This window comes from Balaenoptera borealis (assembly GCF_965194805.1).
Source record: "Balaenoptera borealis genome assembly, chromosome: 7".
Lineage (NCBI taxonomy): Eukaryota > Metazoa > Chordata > Mammalia > Artiodactyla > Balaenopteridae > Balaenoptera > Balaenoptera borealis.
Genome location: NC_138864.1, coordinates 81,081,256 through 81,108,520, shown reverse-complemented (window position 1 = coordinate 81,108,520; position 27,265 = coordinate 81,081,256). Strand labels below are relative to the sequence as shown.

At 37.4% G+C, this 27,265-nt stretch overlaps 1 protein-coding gene across 4 annotated transcripts in view; it reads left to right on the top strand.

Moving 5' to 3' along the window:
* The window catches only part of HIBADH (3-hydroxyisobutyrate dehydrogenase), a 105,775-nt gene that overhangs the window by 66,716 nt on the left and 11,794 nt on the right, over positions 1–27,265 (top strand). For all 4 annotated transcript variants that reach the window (XM_082398016.1, XM_082398018.1, XM_082398017.1 and 1 more), the window contains exons 5-6: positions 24,262–24,395; positions 25,968–26,044. In XM_082398016.1, coding sequence (XP_082254142.1) covers positions 24,262–24,395; positions 25,968–26,044 — 211 coding nt within the window. The remainder of the gene's footprint in view (positions 1–24,261; positions 24,396–25,967; positions 26,045–27,265) is intronic.

Genomic DNA, 27,265 nt, shown 5'->3' with positions numbered 1-27,265 from the left:
AATTGAAGAAGATACAAATAAATGCAACAATATTTCATGTTCATGGATTGCAAGAATTAATATTGTTAAAATATCCATATTACCCAAAGCAATCTATAGATTAAGTTCAATTCCAGTCAAAATTCCAACGGCATTTTCCACAGAAATAGAACAAATAATCTTAAAACTTGTATGGAACCACAGAAGACCCCAAATAGCGACAGCAATCTTGAGAAGAACAAAGCTGGAGACATCACACTCCCTGATTTCAAACTATTACAAAGCCACAGTAATCGAAACAGTATGGTATTGGCATAAAAACAGACACTTAGATCCATGGAACAGAATAGAGAGCCCAGAAATAAACCCATGGTCAATTAATATATGACAAAGGAGGCAAGAATATACAATGGGGAAAGGACAGTCTCTTCAATAAATGGTGTTGAGAACTGTACAGCCACATGCATAAGAATGAAACTAGACTACTGTCTTACGCCATACACAAAAATCAACTCAAAATGGATCAAAGGCTTGAATATAAGATCTGAAACCATAAAATTCCTAGAAGAAAACACAGGCGGTAAGCTCCTTGACATTGGTCTTGGTGATTTTCTGGATCTGACTCCAAAAGCAAAGGCAATGAAAGTAAAAATAAATAAGTGGGACTACATCAAACTAAAAAGTTTCTTCACAGCGAAGGAAATCATCAACAAAATGAAAAGGCAACCTACTGAATGGGAGAAAATATTTATAAATCATATATCTAATAAGGGGCTAATATGCAATATATATAAAGAACTCACATACCTCAGTAGCAAAAAAACCAAACAGTCCTATTAAAAAGTAGGCAGAGGATCTGAATAGACATTTTCCCAAAGAAGACATACAGATGGCCAACAGGCAAATAAAAAGATGCTGAACATCACTAATCATCAGGGAAATGGAAATCAAAACCACAAGAACATCACTTCATGCCTGTTAGTATGGCTAATGTAAAAAAGACAAGAAATAACAAGTGTTGGGGAGGGTGTGGAGAAAGGGAACCCTCGTGCACTGCTGGTGGGAATGTAAGTTGGTTCAGCCACTATGGAGAGCAGTACGGAGGTTCTTCAGAAAGTTAAAAATAGAACTCCTGTATGACTTAGCAGTTCCACTCCTGGGTATTTATCCAGAGAAAATGAAAACACTAATTCAAAAAGATACATGTACCCCTGTGTTCATTTCAACAGTATTTTCAATAACCAAGATATGGAAGTAACCTAAGTGTCCATGGATGGATGAATGGATTAAGTAGATGTGGAGATCTCTCTCTCTCTCTCTCTCTCTATCTGTCATCTATCTATCTAATCATATGTACATACACACATACATACATACAGTGGAATACTATTCAGCTGAAGAAAAGAAGGAAATCTTGCCATTGTGACAACATGGATGGACCTTGAGGGCAGTATCATAAGTGAAATAAGTCAGACAGAAAGACAAATACCATATGATCTCACTTATATGTGGAATTTTTTTTTTTTTCTCGCTGCGTTAGGTCTTTGTTGCTGTGCACGGGCTTTCTCTAGTTGCGGTGAGCAGGGGCTACTCTTCGTTGTGGTGCGCGGGCTTCTCATTGCGGTGGCTTCTCTTGTTGCAGAGCACGGGCTCTAGGCGCATGAGGTTCAGTAGTTGTGGCACATGGGCTCAGTAGTTGTGGCTCGCAGGCTCTAGAGCACAGGCTCAGTAGATGTGGTGCATGGGCTTAGTTGCTCCACAGCATGTGGGATCTTCCCAGACCAGGGCTCGAACCCGTGTCCTCCGCATTGGCAGGCGGATTCTCAACCACTGTGCCACCAGGGAAGCCCCCCTTTTAGTCCTTTTTAATAGTCTATATTTCTCTGCCAAGAATCTCTACCTTTCTGTTCTGTTGGGTCCATCCCAGAGCCATACAGCATGGATCTCACCCTAAACAACATACCAAAAGCTTTAAGAACTTAACTGTGGAGTAGACAGTCTCCTAAGTATCAGACTGGCTCCTGCTAATGCATATGTAGTACAATTCAGATAGCACCACTGAGACTTTGAAAGCTGAACTGACATTGAAACTACAACCCACAAAAGGTTTGCAGTTTGCATCTTGACCCTAACCTGGCCAATTGTCTGGTAAAGCAAACAGACAGACAAAAACCAAAACACAGTATTCATAGAATTTGAGCAAGACCCAAAGTCCCATAGCATATAATATTCCAAATGTCTGTGATATGATGAAAAATTACATGACATGGAAAGAACCAGGGAAGTCTGATAAATTCTCAAGTGAAAAGACAATCAAGATGCCAACTCTGAGATTACCCAGATGTTTCATATCAAGCAGTGACTTAAAAATAGCTATCATAACCATGTTCCAAGAAGTAAAGAAATAGAAGGTATAAAAAAGAACCAAATTGAAATTTTATAACTGAAAAAACCAGTAACTAGAAATTTGAAAAAAATCACTAAGTGTTCAAAAGCAGAGTGGATATGACAAAGGTAAGAGTCAGTGAATTCAAAGATAGAAATGACACGAATACAAATTATTTGTTCTGAACAACAGAGAGAAAAAAGACTTTAAAACAATGAACAGAGCCTCAGGATCCTGTGAAATAACATCAAAAGGTCTAATGTTTTTGCCATTGGTGTTCCAGAAGGAGATGAGAGAGTGTGGTGCAGAAAAAAATATTTGAAGAAAAAAATGACTGAAAAAATGACTGAAAGTGCGCCCAATTTGACAAAAGACAAACTTATAAATCCAGTAAGCTCAGTGAGCCTGAAACAGAAGAAACTCAAAGAGATTCATGCCCAGATATATCATAAACAAACTGCCGAAAATCAGAGAAAAAGAAAATTATCTTGAAAGCAGCCAGAGAAAAATGATGCATTACAGAGGAACAATGATTTGAATGACTTCAGAGAAACCATGAAGCCCAGAAGGCAGTAGAACAACATTTTTAGAGTGCTGAAACCAGAATTCTATATATGGCAAAATATCCTTCATGAATGAAGATGAAATAGAGACATTCTCAGCTAAAGGAAAACTAAGAATTTATCTCCAGCAGACCTACTTTAAAAACATTATGTACTGCACGTAATAAAATAACGTCCAAAATTTATGAAGCAAAAAAGAATAGAACCACAGGGAGAAATTGGTAAAAGTCCACCATAAGAGTGGATTTCAGTATACCTCTCTTAAGCAATTGATGATCAATTAAAAAAAAAAGATGCAATAGACTTGAGTAACACAATTAACAAGCTTGATCTGGAGGACGTGTATAGAACCTCATACCCAGAAATTGAAGAAGAAATGTATTTCTCAAGACATATGGAAAAAGTACTAAAAAGTGACCACGTAGTGGGCTATAAAGCAAGTCTCTAACTCCAAAGAATCTATATCTTATAGACTGCATTGTCTAACAACAATGCAATTTAATTACAATTACAACCTTCTATACATTTGAAATTTAAAATCACATTTCTAAAGAGTTCATATTCTTTACTCAAAGAAGTCATGTGAGAGAAAAAGAATAGTACTCAACAATAATGGAAAAAATACATATTCAACTGGGATGCAGCTAAAGTAAGACTTCTGGGAGAATGCAAATGCAAATTTTGAATAGATTTTGAAAGTAGATTATAAGGAAGCAAGCTGAGTATAGGAAAGAGCTCCTAAATTCTTTTTTAATTTTCAAAACAAAAATAAAACACATTTTGAAAAATAAAGTCAACAACAATAATAGAAAACAACCCAATTTAAAATTGGGCAAAGGACTTGAGTGGACATTTCTCCAAAGAAGGTATACAAATTGCCAATAAGCACATGAAAAGATGCTCAACATCACTAATCATTAGGGAAATACAAATAAAAATCACAATGAGATACCACTTCACACTCATTATAATGGCTACTATGGAAAAAACAAAACAAAATGACAAGTGTTAGTGGGAGATTGGGATTGACATATACACACTACTATATATAAAATAGATAACTAATAAGAACCTATGTATAGCACAGGGAACCCTACTTAATACTCTGTAATAACCTATATGCAAAAAGAATGTAAAAAAGAGTGGATATATGTATATGTGTGTGTGTATGTATGTGTATATATATATATATATATATATATATATATATATATGTATATGTATATGTATATATATATATATATATATATATAACTGATTCACTTTGCTGTATAGCAGAAAGTAAAAACATTGTAAATCAACTATACTCCAATTAAAAAAAAAAGAAACAAAAGAGAAAACTGAGTCTTAGGATTAGTGAACTAACTTACTGATGGACATTTCTTCCAATACTGCAGCTTATAGAAGGAGAGTGGACTGTTTTCTCCATTGAATTGAAACTATATATTCTCTAATTTATGATTATCTTTAATATAAATTTTATTTTCAGAATACATTTTTGGTGTTAATTTAGTATAGTCCCTGAAGAGGGCAAGGAAAGAAATGCAGTTTACACCTTTGATCATGTGACTCTTGGTATCACCCTCTAGTCAAGCTTTCAAGACATACAAACACATACACACATGTATTTGACTTGAGAAGATAAACATGAGTTTTGCAAGGATGTATTTATATTTTATTTTGGTGAATACTGCTTAAATCTAGTCTCTAGATTTGGGCATAGTGGATACTTCCTGGTATATAATATTTATTGAATTGCCTTTCAGTTGATGATCCAGTGTTTTGTTTGTTTGTTTGTTTTTGTTTCTGGAAGCTTGATGGGGAGTCATGCAATTGATTATTTTATGACATATGGCTTCTTTATCATTTTTCTTTGGTAAAAAATATTTTCCTGAACAGTGTACTTAATTCTTGTTGTATATATTTATATATGTGTGTTTGTGTGTGTGTGTATGTATTTTTAAATTTAGTCAGTAAAATTTTTTTTTCTTTATTTTTTTTTAATCCTTCGATTAACAATTGTTAAAAACAAGACAACAGGCCCAAAAATGGAGTCACTTATGCGAAGCCCCACATCTCCAAACTGAGGCTTACCTTAATTACAGTTTCAGCTCTCCCAGAAATGTAATCTTAAACCAGTCCATCAGGAATTGCCTAATCAGCACTAGTTAGGTAATCTGCCCAGTACACCCCTGATATCACCTAAAGGAAAATGACCTTCCAAAAACCAATGTGCTGTTTTGTCTAGTATAAGTTCCTTGTTCCCACTCCCTTCCTTCTGTAAAAGTCTTTCATTTTGTATAGCTCCTTAGAACTCCTTTTTGTCTTTTAGATTGGTTGCTGTCTGATTGATGAAGCATTGGATAAATCCAATAAGTTCTTTAAAATTTATTCAGTTAAATTCTGTTTGTTGGTTTTTGAACACCAAACCCTCTTTTTTTTTTTTAAACATCTTTATTGTAGTATAATTGCTTTACAATGGTGTGTTAGTTTCTGCTTTATAACAAAGTGAATCAGTTATACATATACATATACCCCCATATCTCCTCCCTCTTGTGTCTCCCTCCCACCCTCCCTATCCCACCCCTCTAGGTGGTCACAAAGCACTGAGCTGATCTCCCTGTGCTATGCGACTGCTTCCCACTAGCTATCTGTTTTACATTTGGTAGTATATTTAGGTCCATGCCACTTTCTCACTTTATCCCAGTTTACCCTTCCCCCTCCCTGTGTCCTCAAGTCCATTCTCTATGTCTTCGTCTTTATTCCTGTCCTGCCCCTAGGTTCTTCATAACCTTTTTTTTTTTTTTTTTTAGATTCCATATATATGTGTTAGCATACAGTATTTGTTTTTCTCTTTCTGACTTACTTCACTCCGTATGACAGACTCTAGGTCCATCCACCTCACTACGAATAACTCAATTTCGTTTCTTTTTATGGCTGAGTAATATTCCATTGTATATATGTGCCACATCTTCTTTATCCATTCATCTGTCGATGGACACTTAGGTTGCTTCCATGTCCTGGCTACTGTAAATAGAGCTGCAATGAACATTGTGGCACATGATTTTTTTGAATTATGGTTTTCTCAGGGTATCTGCCCAGTAGTGGGATTGCTGGGTCGTATGGTAGTTCTATTTTTAGTTTTTTAAGGAACCTCCATACTGTTCTCCATAGTGGCTGTATCAATTTACATTCCCACCAACAGTGCTAGAGCAAACCCTCTTTTTTTATTCTTTTTAAGTAATGTAATGACTTTCTTTCTGATATTACAGTGACCAGAACTCAATAGTATTTTATACATTGTATCATACAGATTTCCATGGCTTTCCTCACCTTCTGTTTTCATTGACAAATCAAGAAAAAAAATTTTTAATAAAATGCTCTTCATTATTTCTCTTAGTCATTATTTTCTACATTATAAGGCCTCCTCTACCTCTCTTTGCTGAAAATTTCTGTCAGTTTGTTAAGCGGCCATTATGTAAAGAGCTCATGGTCTAGGGCAAGCAAACAGGTAAACAAGTATAACAGAGTGATGTGATTGAGAACAGAGGGATGAATAAAGCGCTTGGGGAGGATGCATAGACAGGCTTACTGAGTACTTTAGGGGATGGTGGTTGGATATGGCCCTTGAGCTGAACTTGAGGAGTAAGTAGAGTTTTGCTGGCTAAGCAGAACCTGAGATGGGTGCTGGATTAGGGAGTGCATGTGGATACAACATACCAGGAAGAGGAGACAGCATGAGTGTGGGAGGCAAGAAAGATGTTCATCTTTTCTAGTGGGGAAAAGAAAGAGTCATCTGGTTTGGCTAGAGTGTCAGGCGTTGGGTGTCAGAGGCTGAGAAATTAATCTAGAAAGGTGAGCGAGACCAGACCTTGAAGGAGCTAGCATGCCATGCTAAGAAAACTCCAATTTTGAGGTAAGTTAGAGAGATTGAAAGATTTCAAGGAGACAAATAAGATGAATGGTTCTCACGGAATTGGTGAGAATTGGGTTCAAGGGAGTGTTTGCAGACCGAGGAAGACCAGCTAAGTTTTGCAATATTCTAGGTGAGAGATGAACAGAGTCATAGCCAGCGTAGTAGATGATAATGGAAAGAAAAGAGCAATTAGAGAAAAATAAAATGTATTTTGTTAATATGGTAGAATAACTTCATGTTTTGATGTACCAGTTCTAAGTGCATGAAAATAATAGAATACTGTAATCAAATATATGAGAAAGTCAGTAAGACATAGTTGTGCTTTAAGATAAGATACATGTCTCCATGGACCAAAAATAGAGTGGAAATATAGTGCATTGAGGGGGCACTAAAGCCGTCAGCCAGCTAAGCTCTGAGTCCAGAAGCAAGTTCTGAACCTAGGACATGGGAAGACACAATGACAATGGTAAGCCCAGGCACTGAACCAAGCTACCTGCTGACTCCATGCCTGGTTCTGGAATGTCCCTAATATCCCATAGAGCAGGAGCTCCAACCCCCATCTGTGTAAGAACTGGTCTTAAACTGGGGGCCTGGGAGGCCAAAAGAGTCAACTATAAAATATACAGGGAGAAGTGAGCACAGATGGCCAGAGGGAGAGGTGGGAGGGTGGGGAGTAGGGATTAAACAAAAAGCTCTCATTCTTGTGAGCCTGCAAAGTGGAATTCTACACATGTAAAGAAAGAAAAAAAATAATAATAACCTTACCTAAGAAATTATTTTTAAATATTCTTCAGTAAGAATTAAAAATGAATCTAAGGAGAAAGGCACAAAATATAAGAAACAACCCTCAGCCATAAAAAGGAACGAAGCTGCAATTTTCAGAGACGTGGATTGGACCTAGAGACTGTCATACAGAATGAAGTACGTCAGAAAGAGAAAAACAAATATCGTATAATATCGCTTATATGTGGAATCTAGAAAAATGATACAGATGAACTTATTTACAGAGCAGGAATAGAGACACAGACATAGAGAATGGACGTATGGATACCAGAGATGGAAGGGTTGGGGGTGGGGTGAATTGGGAGATTGGGATTGACATGTATACACCACTATCTATAAAATAGGTAACTAACAAGAACCTACTGTATAGTACAGGGAACCCTACTCAGTGCTCTGTGGTGACCTAAATGGGAAGGAAATCCAAAAAAGAGGGGATATAAGGATGTATGTATACGTATAGCTGATTCACGTTGCTGTGCAGCAGAAACTAACACAACATTGTAAAGCAACTATACTCCAATAAAAATTAATTTTAAAAAAAGAAACAACCATGAACACGAAATGATTTTATAAATCGAATCACAAACTTTAAGTACTGACTTTAAAAAACCTGTTTTTGTGTGTTAAAAAAAAGATAAAACTAAAACTGGACAACACTAAGATTTGAGGCATGAGTGTGGTGGGGGAGTACAGTGGTGTCCTCTGGCTTAAAGCATGCTAAGGTTCACAATTGAGAAGAGAATAGAAACACTGAAAACCTTCAGATATTATTAGAAAATTTTATAGTTACTTTTGTATCTGTAAAATTTTTGAGGACTATCATCAGAAGAATAGAAAAGTGATTCATAGCTTCCAAACCCCACAGGGGGGAAGAAAAGGATCTTAGAAAACATTTTTCAATCCAACAGAAGGGAAGAGAAGAGGAAAAAAAAACTTAAGGAGAAATGAAAGTGAATACAAAAAATGTGTTAGGAATAAATCTAATTACAATAAATATAAGCAAATTCATTTCTCATGAGATTGTAATTTAAAAATTCAGCTATCTACCCCCTATAAGAGACATACCAAAACATCTTTTTTTTTTTTTAACATCGTTACTGGAGTATAATTGCTTTACAATGGTGTGTTAGTTTCTGCTTTATAACAAAGTGAATCAGTTATACATATGTCCCCATATCTCTTCCCTCTTGCATCTCCCTCCCTCCCACCCTCCCTATCCCACCCCTCTAGGTGGTCACAAAGCACCGGAGCTGATCTCCCATGCTCCCATGCTATGCGGCTGCTTCCCACTAGCTATCTATTTTATGTTTGGTAGTGTAAGCAAACAGTCCCAGCTTACCCTTTGTCCTAGCTTACCCTTCCCCCTCCCCATATCCTCAAGTCCACTCTCTAGTAGGTCTGTGTCTTTATTCCTGTCTTGCCCCTAGGTTCTTCATGCCTTTTTTTTTTTTTAGATTCCATATATATGTGTTAGCATACGGTATTTATTTTTCTCTTTCTGACTTACTTCACTCTGTATGACAGACTCTAGGTCCATCCACCTCACTACAAATAACTCAATTTCATTTCTTTTTATGGCTGAGGAATATTCCATTGTATATACGTGCCACATCTTCTTTATCCATTCATCTGTTGATGGACACTTAGGTTGCTTCCATGTCCTGGCTATTGTAAATAGAGCTGCAATGAACATTTTGCAAATGAAGCAACTGACAAAGGATTAATCTCCAAAATTTACAAACAGCTCGTGCAGCTCAACATCAAAAAAAAAACAAACAACCCAATCCAAAAATGGGCAGAAGACCTAAATAGACATTTCTCCAAAGAAGATATACAGATTGGCAGCAAACACATGAAAGAATGCTCAACATCATTAATCATTAGAGAAATGCAAATCAAAACTACAATGAGATATCATCTCATACCAGTCAGAATGGCCATCATCAAAAAATCTAAAAACAATAAATGCTGGAGAGGGTGTGGAGAAAAGGAAACCCTCTTGCACTGTTGGTGGGAATGTAAATTGATACAGCCACTATGGAGAACAGTATGGAGGTTCCTTACATAACTAAAAATAGAACTACCATACGACCCAGCAATCCCACTACTGGGCATATACCCTGAGAAAACCATAATTCAAAAAGAGTCATGTACCAAACAAACATCTTTTAAGAAAAGAAAAGAGGTAATTCCCTGGCGTCCAGTGGTCAGGAATCCGTGCTCTCACTGCCAAGGGCCCAGGTTCAGTCCCTGGTCGGAGAACTAAGATCCCGTAAGCTGTGCTGCGTGGCCAAAAAAAAAAAAAAGGAAAGAAAGTAAGAAGAAAAAGCTACACAAAAAGATTAAACATAAGGGGAGAGAAAGCACACTGAGAAAATATTAACCAAAATAGAAATTTCAGATCAGAATCTACAGATTAGTAGCTGGATATAGACAGTTAAAAAGAAGTCAGATGACTGAAGTAGCATTTCCTGAGACATAGCTCCTGAGAAAACTAATTCTGAGGAGGTTTCTTTTTTTGTATCCAAATAAATTTGAGAAATGATGCATTCTTTATCCCCCTTTTGGAACTATTCAAAGTGCATATTTGCATATTAAAGTAAGCCCTTAAATTCTTAGATATCTGTTTAACTTTGTTTAACCCAGTATGTATTTGACCACAGAACCTTTAATCAGTTTGACAGACTGGGGGCAGGAGGGTAGGAAATTACTGGGGTTGCTCTCAAATTGAAAGAAGAGCTTCAAGAACCAGGGTTTTAGTGACTAGAATTGAGCACCTGATGCTGCTAAAACACTCTTTTTTTGTCTTTATTATCTGCTAGTTTCTGCTGTGCTTTTGCTTGTCAACCTCATTATCTTTTACTGCAGACACTGTTCACCTTAGCTTAGCAACCCAGGACAGAACTCTTGGTTTTGTTGGATTTCCTTGGCCCCATGGACTAGGTGCTGTTTTCCTGTGGATGGGGTACCCTTATTGTCTGTGAGTGCAACCCTTTGGCCAGAGAGGCAGGATTCGTTAGCAGAAGGAGAATGGGAAACCTTACTGGCCAGAAACAAACAAAACACAGCTACCACATCACTGTAAACATCCAAGAACATCCTGTAGAAGTAGTGTTCTGAGGAACTGGCCTTGAGAAATGTTGCCGTGGGGTTTCTAGTGTATGCGGGTAGTAGTAATGTCTTAACTGAGAAAAGATGTGCAGAAGGAAGAACCAGTTGGGGGTCTGTGTGAGAGGAGGGTTGGGAGGACAAAACGTGCTGAGCTCGTTAGATTGGACATTTTTGGATTGGAAGATTTGGGGGCCAAGGGACCCTAACCCTGTCTTGAAGTTGCCTAGCCTAGTGCTGCGTAGCGTAGTAGGAGTTTCAGTAATGCTGAATGGACGTGTGGATCACCTGTGATTAACTTGTCGTTTCCACAGATTAGTACAGTTGGCGATGAGATTCATTGTATAGGAGAGGGCTCTAAGGCTCAAAGCAGTTGATTTGCCCAAAATAACACTGCCCTGTCAGGACTGGAGCCAGAACATAGGTCTGGTGTGCCTTCTCAAGGTGTGACGCTCTGCAGGTTGTGCCCCGCTGAGGAGACCTGAATTGGGGGTGAAATTCAGTTTACTCTCCAAATGCCAGACTTGGTGTTCTCACCTTCTTCTGTCTGTTTAAGGTAAAGCCTTTTTTCTGATTTGGTCACCCAAAGGGGCTGCCTTTTTCTGGGTCATCTGCCCTGAAGGGTACCTTTTTACAGTTCACACAAAGGCACCATCATGTCTCATGCCTTTGGGTTAGAAGAAGATTAAATAACCCTAACCCATTGGCCTAAATCTGGCTTCATAATTAGGCAAATCAGACAACCGTCACTCTGTTTCCAAGTAGTATTATCTTGGGATTATTGCCTTCTCTTGAATCTTGAAGCCATTTCACTTTGTTTTATATTTTCTCGTGTTCCACATGCCTGCCCTTCACCCCAACTATGTCAAGCCACTAGGTGTTATTTTTATGTATGATGGCATGTGGAACATATTGGGATTTTTCCCCCTGCTCCCATGTTTGTGGTTTAAATTTAAGTACCAATCTGCATGGACTTAAAATCATTTGCTTCTCTCTTTAGCCTATGCTTTTAGTTTAACTAGTTCTTGATCCTAGACCTTGTGCTTTGATCAGTCTCCTTTTACACCTTAACTCCTAGCTGACCTCTCATCAGAATTTGTGCATTTTTCTTTGGGGAGGCAACTTGGCCTAGTGGAATGAGCGTAATATTGAAAATTAGAGGATCCTAGTTTTGAGCCATTTGGCTCAACTGCGTACACTTACTTATTTCCCGTTAACTGTTATGTATTTTTTAAATGGAGGTTATAAAAGTCTAGTCTTCAATTTTCTCTACCTAACTGCATTAATGATTTGTAAAATTCATTATATTGAAGTTAATAGCATCTCATTGAAATACTCTGATCTTTTGGAGTATGTGAGAATCAGAATGCCACCAATTAAAAACTTAATTTTCTTTGGTATTCTAATTAATTTACTTATTTAATTTAAACGTACAGTGGTTGCAAATACTAAACCATCATCGATCTCCAGAACTCTTTTCATCTTGCAAAACTGGAACTCTGTACCCATTAAACAGTAGCTCCCTATTTCCCTCTTCCCCTCTCCCCTGGAAAGCCCATCTACTTTCTGTCTGTATGAATTTGACTACTCTGGGTACCTCATACAGCATTTGTCTTTTGGGGACTGGCCTATTTCACTTAGCACAATGTCCTCAAGTTTCATCCATGTTGTAGCATGTGTTAGAATTTCTTTCCTTTTTAAGGCTGAATAATACTCCATTGTACTTCTGCACCATTTTACATACCCACCAACAATGCATAGGGGTTCTAATTTCTCACATTCTTGCCATTGCTTGTTATATTTCTGTTTTGTTTTAGAGTTGCCATCCTAACGGATGTGAGGTTTTCTTTGGTATTATTACAGAATAGATAGATCCTGGTTCAAGTACACTGAGCCAGACTTGGAACTGACAAGTTGACTTTGTACTCAGCATCCTGAACAAAATGAAGCTGCTGGCTGTGAGTGTAGTCAGGAGGTAGTTTGTATTAAGAGGTGAGGAGGGAGAAGGCTGTCATCTGTGATAGGATGATGTATATGGCTTATTCTTTACTTTCAGGGAAAAAAAAGGTAGGGCAAGAAACATTCCTTTCTGCCATGATTCATTCTCATGAAACCAGGTGAAGAGTTCTCATACCACTTACATCGTCAACATTCAGTAGTTGCCTTTACCACATATTTGGTCTCACAGCATTCAGTAAAAGTTTTGTTCTGTAGGTTTTAGTACTTGAAGTTGACCACAAATATAATAATTTTTTATTACTTCCTATAGGATTGTTTCTCTACTCAAAAAGGAAATAGTAAGTGAGATCTAAACTCTGTATAAACAGTAATGTGTCCTTGATCCTCGTGCAGATCTGATAATTACCCTTTCTTAATATGATATCATGCAACATAGAAATGGTGGCAAAAGGGTACTGAATAACTAAGGGGCTGGAAAGAATGGCAGAGTGGACTAAGTCTGGCTTACATTTGGAAGTGCCACCTCTTCAACTATGCCTGCCCCACAATTCCAGAGTCCAGATTCTCAAGGGATTCCCCAGTGGGTTTTGGAGATGATAATTCCCAGTTAGCTGAGTGTAGCTTGTTAGCACAGCCTTCATAATCTTTAGTTTCTTGCTATCCTGAGTTTACTCTGATTTGCTACCAGGTTATCACCTGGCCTTTTGCTTATTCCTCCTTATTGTCTACCCTCCCTTCTTTGTCAGCCATCACTTCTTTTACCTTCCCCCAAAGTTATAACAGAACTCATGTGAACAATCAGTTCTCTATAAAATAGAGGGCGGATGATCATTATGCTTATGTTCTTCTCAAACAAACTGGAGATGGAGGGGAACCCCAGAGGTTTGTGGAATATGGCAGTGACTGGATTACTCAATTTGGTTTATTAGCCTTGCTCTACTTTGTGATTGTTAATGTTGAATGCAAGGAATGTATGGAAAATGTACAGGGAAGTATCTGACTCCTATCACAGAAAAATGTTGCAAATTATGCAACTGGTAAAGAAAGTAAAATAGAAGGACGTAAGGGCTGCAAGCTGTTTAATACCAGATTTCTTATTTGGCTTTTAAAAATGATTTTTTTACAGCTGAAAGATACATTATCTGCAAGATGGAGTTTTAAAAATTACATTCTCCCAAGACATCATTAACTTTCTCCTTGGGCTCCAGATATGTAGCTTTTAGGAGGCTAGAGTTTCATAGCAAATCCAATGTTATGTACCATCTTGATCTGGGGTGGATGTCAGAGAATTGGTTTCTAAAGTGATTTTCAAAATAAAAGCAAACCGTTTCATTCTCTGATTTACCCCACCCTTTAAAAACCCCACTCTGATGGTTTCTCTTCTGCGCTGGTCCTTCTCAAACCAGCCCAGCTCCATGCGGAACATTCTGTTGCTCTTTCAGCATAAGCAGGTCTATTGTGATATTTATCTGAATTCAAACAAGGCTAATTAAAAGAGCTGCTGACAGTTGTTGTGATCTGACTTTGACTGCAGCTTGATGGTCATTATGGGTAAATAATGAACCAGGTCTGCAAATGTAGCAGCTGCCAACTTGGGATAGAAGAATGGCTATTGCTTCCAATTTAAGGATCTATCGACCACTTCCCTTCTCCCTGCAGATCTTCTGCAGAAAACTAATGTTTTCTGCTGCTGTGTATTGTGGTTTCAGCTGTTTCAGATAGAGCCTATAATTTCCTTCTTTAATATTTAACTTAGGACATTATTAGCTTTCAGAGTTAACAACTTTTCTATTTTGAAGAAGTTCAGCTTTGTCCTTGTGTGTGCTATAACTAGCTAACCAGCTGTAGTTTATGTGTATGCATTTAATTTGTATTATGTGGGAAACAGCTAGCCTGAAAGAGCAAAGTGCAGCTTTATGAAGATGTTTCAACATCCTATGTAGATGGGTGTTTTGTTTCTTTTTAAGGAGATAGATGCATGTCCGTTGCTTCTGTTTTCTTATAGATGGACACCTTTTGCCAAACCTCAGATTTGGGTTTTGTTCACTGCATCAGTGACTTATGAAATATTTTGATACAAAGCTCTATTTATCAGTTCAGAGGAACTGCAGTGACTTTCATTAAAATGCAGTACTGAATATATTGTCACTGCATCATGAACTTTTCCTTATGCTATTAGCAAGTAGGAACAGGTGTATTAAAGGTAAGAGAAAAACACATTGCATTCATAGATTAATATACTCCCTTGCAGATTTCCCACACTTATAAAATAGAGCATCTGGATTTAAAAGTCACATTCTAGAATTTAACACCAGCTAGTACTTAACAACACATCCCTAGCATTTGTTCACCTGCCATGGAAAAGGCTATCTGCATTATGTAAAGGCTGAGGATACAGTGGTGCTTTGTGCATAATGCAGCAGAGCTTCGAGATCTTGCTGAGAGGAAATGATCTCAAACATGCCCCCGAAAGAAGTCTTATTTTGAAAAATAATGATGAAAAATTGATTGTTTCTCCATGTATTTGTGTCCATGTTTATTTCAGGAAAAACTAACTGAACTTTGTTTATCTGGCTCCAGAATAGTGCAGTGAACGTTTTTGCTTTTCTGTTTCCAGCTTGGATAATGCCAGAAATAGTGTTAACAAGGGGTTATGTTATGCTGGCTTATGTTAAACCAGATCACCCCCTAACATGTGCAGAGCCATTCATCTGTGTCACCAAAACCCAAGAGAACATCTGACATGGACTCTGAAACAGAAACAGTGATCACTTACAAATCAAACATGGCACGCTCTAAACTGATTGTGCACGGCAATCTTTTCTAGAAAGGACAACTAATTGAACATGATAAAGTGTAAAGTTAATTAACACCCTTAAATTTGTTGATTACTTTCACGGGATTATATTGTTCGTTGAGTAGCAGCTTTCTGTCCCAGCTGTCGCCTTTTTCAGCGAATGTCGCTGGTAAACAATAGAGACACCATAACAAGTCGTAAATGGTCCCTGTGACAGCAGCCCCTTGTGAGGCTGCATCTGTAGAAAATGATTAGAACAATTGCATTTTAAAGACGGCTCACATTGCAGCCCAAGTCCCATTGGCCCTCTTCTTGATCTCTTTTGATGGCAGACTGGTTAAAACATTTAAGTTCTTTTGAGTAAATTAAGTGATTTACTACGTTTTGCTATATATCAATGAGAGTGCTTTGGTGGCAGGAATTTTACAGTATTAAAGACAAATCTAACTCGATTGTACTTTTCAGATTTCCATCTCTTCCTTCTCTGGATTTGAAGACTTCTTTCAAGAGTCATAGGATCAAAAATGATCTCCTTATTTGTGACTTATAAATGGTTATTCTAAGTTACCTGCACTTGCATAATAGTTTTTCTGTCAAAACCCTTGGTTCAGCTTCTCAGTAAGGCTAAATTCCATATTTCAGTTCTTTGCTACTGCTAGGCTAAAGACTTCGACATGTTCAAGCTGAGTAGATCTACTTTTTGTTATATTTAAGTTTTTTATAACACCAGGGTAATAACTGTGTAAAGTATCTTTCCAATGTATTCTTTCATTTGAGCTTCAAATGAAGTATGGCAAGTGTTTTTATATCACCATTTTCAGATGGAGCAACCAAGATTGAGAGGTGTTGTAACTGGTCCAAGTGGTGTGACCTTCACTCCAGGTCACTTAACTCAGATCGCAAGTTCATTTTTTAAGTCTTCATGATAATGTCTCCATACATGTGCACTTATGCTCATGCATGTTTATTCAGCAATAAGTGAAAATGCCGTTATCACATGTAGAGAATCATGTTGCTCCAAAGTTGAGCTTTTTTGATAAGCTAGAAAACATTGTCTTACTATTCTTGGTCATTTTATTAATCATTGATTTCTTCTCTGCCTACCTCCTAAGAAGACAATGAATGTTTATCAGACACATGCTGGATGCTAAGATTCAAACAGCTCATGCCTATAAGGATCTTATCAAGACACCAGAAAAATCATTGATTAGTATCAGTGCTTTATTAGAGATATCACTAGGAATGTTATAAGAATAGAAGAAGGGGGTCATGGTCATGCACTGCTTCTCAGAGTTGACGTGAGTTGAGTCTTGAAAGATAAGCAGGAGTTAGGCAAAGAAGAAGGGGAAGGGAATTTCTTACAAGGGAACAGCCCAGGAAAGGCATGGATGCATGAAAAGTCATTGCACATGACAGCCACTGTAAAGGGTTTCCAGTATGTGTTGCATAGTGGGTTTTGTTGCAGGGGGTAGATGAGGAAACCAGAGAAGTGGTTGGAGTTCATTGAGAACAATATTAAAAATGAAAATATCAGAAACCATTTAAGGAAAAAGAAGAGAAAGTTATTGCTTCCTGCAACTCAAGAAAAGGGGGGAAGATACAGTGAATTATGTAGTTCTCTTTTTTGCCGAACATAAACATTTAAATAGTTCAGAAAAAATAACTTTTACTTAATGGAAAAAATAGAAACTGTGAGACTATATAGAAATGGTGAGGAATAATGAATAATGTCTTCAGCAGCTGGTTACAGTCATGTTAATGCATAACTTAAGACTTAGGCCTGTTTTGGTTCTTCTGTCAAATAAAAATGCCAAAGATTAGGAAAAACATAAATATTAGAATGAGATTATTAATATTAATATTGACTTATATTACAGGTACAAGGCTAAGATTAGCTAGAAAATGATGTAAAGTGGGAACTGAGTTTTAGCTCAGTTTAACTTGAAAAAATTATCACTGCTTTTGATGTAAAAATATGAAGAACGTTGTCCATTACTTCATTTACTATCTCCTGCATAAAGTTCCAAATAATATTTTAAGCATGTAATTTAGTTCAAGGATAAGTTATGTTTTCCTTGAGACTGCTTTATTTCTCTCCCAAATAGGCTTTGCCAAAAAACTGAGATCTGTATTTGAAATTCATTGTGAAATCTTATGGTTTCATTTTGGTATTTGTTCTTAATTCTGATTTTCAGTTTTCTGATTGTTTTGTTCTAGTAAGCAAACTCAAATCTGTTGTAAAGAGAGGTAGGGTATTATGTACATTTAGATAACAGGCAGAACTCAGTGTCTGTATAAATAGACAAAATTATTTGCTCAGTTCATGTTATTTGAAACTGCTGTGAACACAATTTACAAGTGGATTCATAATACCTGTATTCTTATCAAAGTTTTCACAAACCTACCGACAGTTAACAGGAAGACCATTACTGTCTGAGAACAATTTCTTATTTGCTTCTTCACCCTTTCTCTTTCTGAAAATCATTATTCTTTTGATGTAGAGTTTGAAAAATAGAAGGAAAGGGGGAATCGAGATATGGTGGTGATTGTCCTCATCCACCTGACACTTGGTATACGACACTACCTTTTGGCATTTATTTCTGAGTATATGTCTCTTTTTCCTAATTATATGTTAGACTTTTTGAGGGCAAAGACTATGTTTTATACCTATCATGACCTTACATTTTGGACTTTCTGGAATAGTTGTATTTCAGATAGTCTCCTAATACCAGAAAACAGGTCCTAATTTTTGATTTAGAAAATATGCTTATCCCCTGAATCATTGTACCTAGCACAAAGATCTAGCAGGTTGTTAAAGGCACTGAGTAGATACTTGCTGCTGCTATTTTCTTCTTTGAACCTCCTTACAACTATGTATATACCTCTCCTGTAGCATGCATTAACAGTCTTTTATTATTCATCATATTTGTGTGTTTTCCTTATCTCTTTTCCCATCTCCATACACACACACCCACACACCCACACACTGCCACCACCACAAACACTAGTTGTCAACGTCCTTGAGGGCAAGGACTGTTTCTTTGTCATTCTCAGGGTTGAGAACCACTAAGGAATGGATTTCGAATGGTCAACATTTTTTATGTCAACTATTAGTAGGAGTGGTGGGAAAGAAAGAAGGAAGGTAGTTTAGATAATGGAGGCTCCCTGTGATATCTTTTCTATAAAGGGGAGGAGAGACTTAGAGACTTGGATTAGATTTAAAGTGCTTCTCCACTGTAAGGTTGATTGAAATCAAACTGCTACCAAGGGAAGTGATAGTTGTCTATCACTTTAAAAGCAGGGTAGTCCGCCACCCATTTTGAATGGTTTGGGCATTTGCCTTTTCACTTGTCTGTACAAATGAGTTCAGTTTTTCTGATTCTAGGGTCATGGGAGAGAAACACAGGAGACATCATCACAGGAAAGTGTTAGATAAAACATTAAAGGCAACCACAAGTCTTTAGGCTTGTCAGATTTAATTACCGTCGTTATATGAGAAAATTCATTTTCTATCTCTTTTCTCTAATCTGGAACTTTTTATATATATTATTTGCATAAAATGAAACATGCTGCAGTTTTGTGTATTAATATGATGTGGGAAAGTGTATGTATGTGAACTTGAGAATCCCAAATTACAGAATTTCAAAAGGTTAAAAGTAGCTCAGTGATAATCTTGTCTAATCATCTCACTTTATAGGTGAAAAAACTTGCTAGAACGACAAATGCTTTGTTCGTGTCTCTAGGAGAGCAGCTCTCGCACATACTGCAGTCACTCATTTCCTTGCTCTTCCCTTCACCATTGCCTCCTCTTCTCTCTTGGAATGCATACTGTATTTACTGAGCATCTCTTATGTACCTGACACTGGGAATATGGGGTGAATAAGCCAGAGTCACTGCTCTCATGGAGCTAATTTTCATGTAGGGAGTACAGACCAGAAACAAATAAATAGAGGTGTTAATATAAACAGGTGGTAATCAATGCTGTGAATAAAATTAAATCAGGAAAAGGGGATAGAGAGTGGCAGGATGCCATTTTAGATTGTTAGGTTGAGGGGTCAGGGAAGGCCTCTCTAAAGAGGTGAATTCTGAGAAGAAACCTGAATGAAATAAAGGAAACAAGTCATAAATATCTAGGAGAAGAACATTCCAGGCAGAAGGAATAGCAAGTGCAAGGCTTTGAGATGGGAACTTACTTGACCTGTTTCAGGAACAGCAAGGAGGCCAGGGTGGCTGGAAAGCAGAGAGCAATGAAGAGAATAGTATGAAATGAGATAGGAGAGGTAGCCAAGGGCCACATCATGCACCGCTGTGTAGGGCTTTGGATTTTATATGAGAGTGATGGGACACTTTGGAGTCTGGAGAGTAGGGAAGGAACATGATTTATACAGTTGACCCTTGAACAACAGGAGATCCACTTACGTGCAGATTTTTTTCAATAGTAAATATTACTGTACTACACGATCCATGGTTGGTTGAATCTGCAGCTGCAGAGGGCTGACCATAAATAGACTCAGATTTTCACCTGTGTGTGTGTGGGGGGTCAGTGCCCCTCACCCTTGCATTGTTCAAGGGTCAGCTGTATTTTAAAAGGATCCTTCTGGCTGCTGTATGGAGAATAGACTTTGGAGGCAAGAGCTAAAGGGAGATCAGGTAGGAGGCTATTGCAGTAATTCAGGTGAGAGATGGTGATGGCTCAGCCCAGGTGGTAGTGATGGCTAAGGAGAGAAGGGGCTGGATCACAGATGTGTAACTTAAGGATCAGGGACATATGTTATTCATCTGTAACCCTAGGGCTTACCATGGGCTTGATTCTTAGCAGATTAATTTTGCTGAATGAATAAAACCAAACAAATGCAGCATTCTTGTCATTTTCCCACGCTGTGATGCTTTTGAAAGGTTTTACAAGAGGTCTTCACTGTAATCTTAATACCACTGGCTATGGACCACTTTAGTATTTCTTTTTTTTTTTTAAGATTTATTTATTTATTTTTGGCTGCACTGGGTCTTCACTGCTGCACTCAGGCTTTCTCTAGTTGTGTTGAGCGGGGTCTACTCTTTGTTGTGGTGTGCGGGCTTCTCATTACAGTGGCTTCTCTTGTTTCGGAGCACGGGCTCTAGGCATGTGAGCTTCAGTAGTTATGGCACGCGAGCTCAGTAGATGTGGCTCGTGGGCTCTAGAGCGCAGGCTCAGTAGTTGTGGTGCACGGGCTTAGTTGCTCCGCGGCATGTGGGATCCTTCCGGACCAGGGCTAGAACCCATGTCCCCTTCATTGGCAGGCGGATTCTTAACCACTGCGCCACCAGGGAAGTCCCGTATTTCTTAATCTGGACCAGCCTGCTTCCATTATTTATAGGATTGGCTCAAGCCAGCCAATGTTTAGCCAGAGAGGCTGAAATTATCCTAGAAAAGACAAGTGGCTTAGGTAACCAAATAGAAAAGGACTCAAGGCATTATATAGGTGAGGATAAAACTCCCACTTTGCAGATTCAGGTTATAAAGTAGTAAGGCCTTACATTTAAATAGCATTTTATATTTTACAGCATCATATATTCACAGCCACTCTATGAAGAAGTTATTAATGCTTTTCCTATTTTATGCACCGAAACTCAGAGAAGTTATGTAATTTGTTTATAATATAATTTGTTTATAATAACAAATAACATAGCCAGCACATCCCAAGACCAGATATTTCATCTCCAGATCCTTTACTGTTTGTTCCATGCTCATAAATTAATTTACTGAACAACTATTTATTGAATGTATCACGCACTGTGACAGATAAGGGAATGCTGACATAAACACGACCCAGTGCTCACCTTGTGAGTGCTTTATGGTGTCACACAGGAATTGGGTAAGAAAGTCAAAGATTTTAATTTAATAAGGTGTATAAATGTTGTAATAAAATTAAGCACATATTTGGTTTTGTATGTACAATTACTAAAATATAAGGTAAAATAAGTACTTCTCCCAATATTCTTTCAGCTGCCTAATTATATATTCCATATTTTCCTGTTTTGGGGAGTGGACCTGAATTAAAATGGCATGGCAATGTAATTTATTGTTTCTTATTCATAGACATCAAAATATTTATATACATTGTCTTCTGAAATCCATGAGATGTCTTACACAGCTTTAGAGTTCTAGCTTTCTATATGTTATTTCAAGACTCAAAATTGTTGCATTTATCTTGGGATAACTTAGGTCTTAATTTTGCCTTTGCAATGGGACTAGCCTTGATAGTGTCATATGGTTGAATATGCATGGAAAGTTAGAATTTGGTCCCAGGGAATGCCAAAACTTTAGAATTACCCAGTTGAGTCAGACCCTTACATTTGAATGTAGATTATGATAAAGTTGGAAATAATTACACCACCGTAATGAGAGGAGGAAGGAGTGGAAATACCACAGACTTCTGAATTAAAAGATGAATTATTCTTTCTTTTGTGGTCTTTCTCTTAAGTAACTTATTTCTTCTTTTTGAAGTACATGTTTGAACACGTGAGAAGGTACACCTGTCAAGAGATTAACCAGCTGAGAACCATTGTCAGCATTAATCTTCCTTTAGTAAATGACGCTCTGAAGCTGTTTGGCAGCCTGTAATCTAGATACAAAGCTATTAACCTATGATGGATAGTGCTGGATTTGTTTGCAAGCTTTGACTTACATCGTCTACGTAATTTCTCCAGGTCAGAGCAACAGGATTTAGAGTAAGGTTGGTTATGTGGTTCGAATTAAAATGGCCATAGAAACTGAGCAAAAATAATTGTAAAACATTAGTGATCCCACCATCTTGGTGAAGTAAATTAGAAACTAACGAAATGACAGTCACTTAAACGTCAACATTATCAGAATGTTCAAATGACACAGATGAGTTAATTAAAAGCATTTCTTATAATTGGGTTTTTGTACATAATCAGTTCCACAGTGTCTGAAGATATTGTGAAATAATGTGATTTAACCATATGTAAGCATCTCAGGCTTTCATAACATGTGGGCACTTCCTCTACCAACACTGTTCGGCTAACATAATGCTGACTTCTTTTGCTTTTAATAATTAGTTCAAAATAGCATGAACTGTAAAATAGAAAGGCTACTTGGTTTGGCAGTAGCAAAATATTCACAATTTGAATGAAATAAGGATCTCCTCATTTGGCTTTTTATGTATTAAAAATTGAGTATTTCATTGAATAAATTAAATTCAAAAGTAGGCCATTACTTGCAGCTGTCTATATTCGAATGGCCAGGTTTGATACATAGTACAATTATGGTTTCTTTATTCCTAGCTGTACTATAAATAAGTTGTAAAGGCAAAAATTGTAGTTACATAGCTCTTCCACATACTTTCCTGGTGTGAACAACAAAACCTAACTTGAAAATTATGAATGAAGATTTCTCTAATGCTAAAAGTAGTAATAATGCTCTCGGTTTTGTTTTATAGTTAATAAAAATTTAGATGAGTGAAGTTACCCCCCACTTCCTTTTTAAGACAAGTCTAGGCCATATTTTCTGTGCTGAAGTAGAAGTTGCTTCTCCAATCATTTCCGTTAGTGAACATACATCAAACCTTTGCTAAGGAGTGGCCAAACCAATGTTAAAGTTTATTTCTTCTTCCTGACATATCACTAAGAATGAATTGCCCAAAAGGTGTACAGGCATACCTCATTTTATTGCTCTTCACAAATATTGGGTTTTTCCATTATATTGTATATAGAATGGATAAACAACAAGGTCCTACTGTATAGCACAGGGGACTATATTTAATGCACAGGGAACTATATTTAATATCCTGTGATAAACCATAATGGAAAAGAATTTTAAAAAGAATGTATATATGTATAACTGAATCACTTTGCTATACAGCGGAAATTAACATGACATTGTAAATCAACTATACTTCAATAATTTATTTTAAAAAGACAAATATTGTGGTAACCTTGAGGTGTCAGATGATGCTTAGCATTTTTAGCAGTAAAGAATTTTTAAATTAAGGTGTGTACATTGTTTTTATAGACATAATGCTATTGCCCATGTAATAGACTACAATATGCATGTGACTCTCACCTTATTGCAGTATTCACCTTATGGGGGTGGTCTGGAACTGACCCCACAAAATCTTCAAGCTATGCATGCCTTTATAGCAGGAGGGAAAAGAAAAATCAAACAATATTAGAAAGTGCACATCAGAATAATCAGTCTAGCTAAGCAACTGTTTTCTTTACCTTAAAGAATCTTTACCTACAAAGAATCTTTCCATCTGAAATGCCTACTTGTTTATGGGAGAAAGAGGCAAGTCCCTCTCTTTGTAGATCTCATCTGTACATAGTGTGCAGAGAGCGAGCGAGTGAGCCACAGACCCCAGATCCAGACTCGGGCAGCTGACCCCTCTGGCTGCTCCCATGCTGGTCAGGGCACAGGTCATCTTTTTCATATACTTTCTATTACTGAATAGGTTTCTCAAGAGAATAAGAGATGCATGGGAATAATAAAATTCACATTTTAAATCCCCATGGTACTCCATGATCGTGCCAAAATATTTGAGATGAATGCAGAGTTTGACTGAATCTGTATGTCCCCTTTGGCTTATAAGTAACCTGCATGATACTTGACAATTAACATATTCCAAGAGAGGCTTATGCCTGATATAAATATAACTTGGAGGCAAGGTGTTTTCATTTGGTTTGAGGATTTTCTCTAATTTTATAATATACTTAAACACTTGAAGAAATGTATCCCTCTTCTTCTATCCCTTTACCCCCCCAAACTATTCAGGTGTGGGAGCTGCTCGGTCTGGGAACCTCACGTTTATGGTGGGAGGAGTCGAAGAAGAATTTGCTGCTGCCCAAGAGCTTCTGGGGTGCATGGGCTCCAATGTGGTGCACTGTGGAGCCGTCGGGACTGGGCAGGTAATGTTTGCACAGCAGTGACACTGACTTGATGATGTAGAATCAGCTAATGTTCATTTTTCTTTTCTGACCACAATTTGATTCCTCCTTACTCTGTTCAATCTATGGATTCTTTGTTTGCTCAGATTTTCTTAAATTAATTTGAAATGAGTTAGTTTTCCATCATTCCTGTTGGAAGTAAGCAGAGATAAGCCAATAATTTAAAAAGACATCAAAAGTTCCATCATTTCAGACTTTGACATATTTATCCCAGTGACCACAGAAATTATCCTTAAAACGGCTTCTATATGAAGTGCTCGTGTTATCTGATTTGCTGTTATCTTCCCTCTAATTTTGTAACTGCTCGCCACAGCTCTATTTGTAGTACTGTCAGGTAGAAGTAACCTATGCACTTTAATCTTTTCCTTAAAAAACCAGATCATTTTCATTAAGAAATGTGTTATATCGATTCTCTAATCAGGTAGAGGTGAATGACTACAATGAACTCTGAAATCAAACTGGTTGTCCCCCTCCCACCCAACACACACACTATCACTCACTCCTCTTCATGCTTTGTCCTGGTCACTGGTACCAGCTTTATCTTATTCAGGACTTTGGTATGATCTTAGATATATCTGTTGTCTCCATTCCCTTGTCCAGTCAGTCTCCAGGTTCTATTGATTTTTGCTTCAGTGGCTCTCATTGTTGGCTATCTTGTTCATTCCACGCATTACCTGGTTCAGTCTTTCATTATCTCACACCTTGTTTACTGCTCACAGGGCCTAGTAGATCTCTGGATACCAGGTTTACCACTTTGCCAACACTGTAACCAAAACCAACTACATCAAGATGCTTGTATCATCATAGGTTTCCCAGTTCTGACACTTTGCATAGATTCCTATTTCCTACCACGTCAAATTTGGACACTAGCTTCCGTGGCTCTTGACCCAGTCTTAACTATCAAACTTCTCCTCATTCCTTAAAACCACTGCACTTGAGTCCATTTTCTTACTGTTCTCAGGAATATCTCATGCCCTTGTGTATTTATTTTTTTCCCTGCTCTCCTTCTTTCCCTCTCTCGCCTATTTAAGTCCTGCCTGGCCTTCTGAGAGATGGTTTCAGGTTCTGCTTCCTCTCTGCACCTGCCCTCAGTGATCTGGTTTCTCTGAACTCCTACTGTCTCTGTCTTACAGTTTCTACCATACAGTTTACCACTTAGTTGTGTTTGCTTGTTCACTGCCTTTTCATTTGGTGTGTTACTCCTGTTTCCCCAGTTAGAATGTCAGCCTCATTCCTGAAGGAGCAGTTGTGCCACATCAATCAGTATTCCCTGTTGTGCTTGCGCCCATAAGAGTAGCTCAGTCGCCACACTGCAGAGCTCTTCCCTAGGGGAAGAGGACCCCCTCCCAGTCTGCTCTGGGATCTTGTGTTAGGCTCAGAGGGAGGCTTGCAGCACCAAGTGCCTTTCCTCCTTTGAAAGAATCAACAGTTGAATGCTCTTACTTTTAGAAACGTGGAATAGGGTGAAGAAATCTTCCTGTGAGTTATAGCTTGAAAATAAAGATATTTAATATGTACTCAATTTATTTTCAGGCTGCGAAGATCTGCAACAACTTGCTGTTAGCTATTAGTATGATTGGAACTGCTGAAGCTATGAATCTGGGAATCAGGTTTGTTGAACAGTACATTTTCATATACTAACAGTTTTTATGAGCTTTCCGTTTTGATTTTCTGATGTTGAAAACAAATGTTCATGAGAGATAAATCAGTTGATCCAGGAACATTTTGAAAGTATTTCGTTATTGAACTTTAATAGACTTTGCTTATTGGATGACCAATAGGACCCTGGAGGGCATGAATGCTCTCTGCCATAAGCCATAAAATGTATTGTGCTTTATATTTGAAGTTACATTATCCTTTTTATATGGGAGCTCCATTTCTTCTGTTGTGTCGAAATGCAAGAGACACTATTACTATAAAATTTAAACAATCTCTGGCAGTGTAGGACAAATTTGTATAAAATACAGTTTTAATGTATAATGAATTCAGGTGTTATGCTACCATGTGACTGGTTTTATGTATCTATTTTAAATATAGTCCCCAAAATCTACACTAAAAGGGTTCTTGGTTGTTTATTCTCAGGATAAACTGGATGGCATTCATAAAGCTGCAACTCGTATGCATAACTCTTTTCATTTTAACTTCCCTAGGGTTCTGTTACTTTACATTAAGGATATATCTTTTCATTGAAATAAAATGGCATTCATACTTTGCTGAAAGTGATTCAGGAATTCAGTTTTTCCTACGATGGTGATCATCCTTTAGAATGCTTAAGGTTAATGTCTTAATTTTAGCGTTTAATCTTTTGGGTTAGGAATGCTACATATGATTAATCACCTAATTAATTTTTTGGATGTTTTGCATTTCATGAATATAATAAACATACATTTCTTACTTTAGAAAATGCTTAATGAGAAAGATGCTTTTACTGAGGTGTGTTCTTCACACGTCCCCAAACTGCTTGCCAAATATATCACAAATCAGAGTAGTGTTTCATACCATAGCTTTTGATGAAAGCAATAAAAAGAGCCAAAGTGCTTGAGATATTTTTTAAAACACAGTAATGGATTCACATTTCCTCTTAATTACCATATCAAGATGCTGTTGTTTTATTGAATTGCCCTTGTCTCAGATGTTAAACTGTCTTGACCTATTAAGTTGTCATGTTGTAATTGAGACAAAAGAGGAATTTGCTTTGCATCAGCGCTAATTGGTTTATCAATATCCTGTACCATTTACATTTTAAAATTGAATGTCTGTAAGATGGTAAGGCATATTTGTACAAAGCCTTAATAAAACTGATGGTATATAAGAAGCTGTTCAGAGTGTTA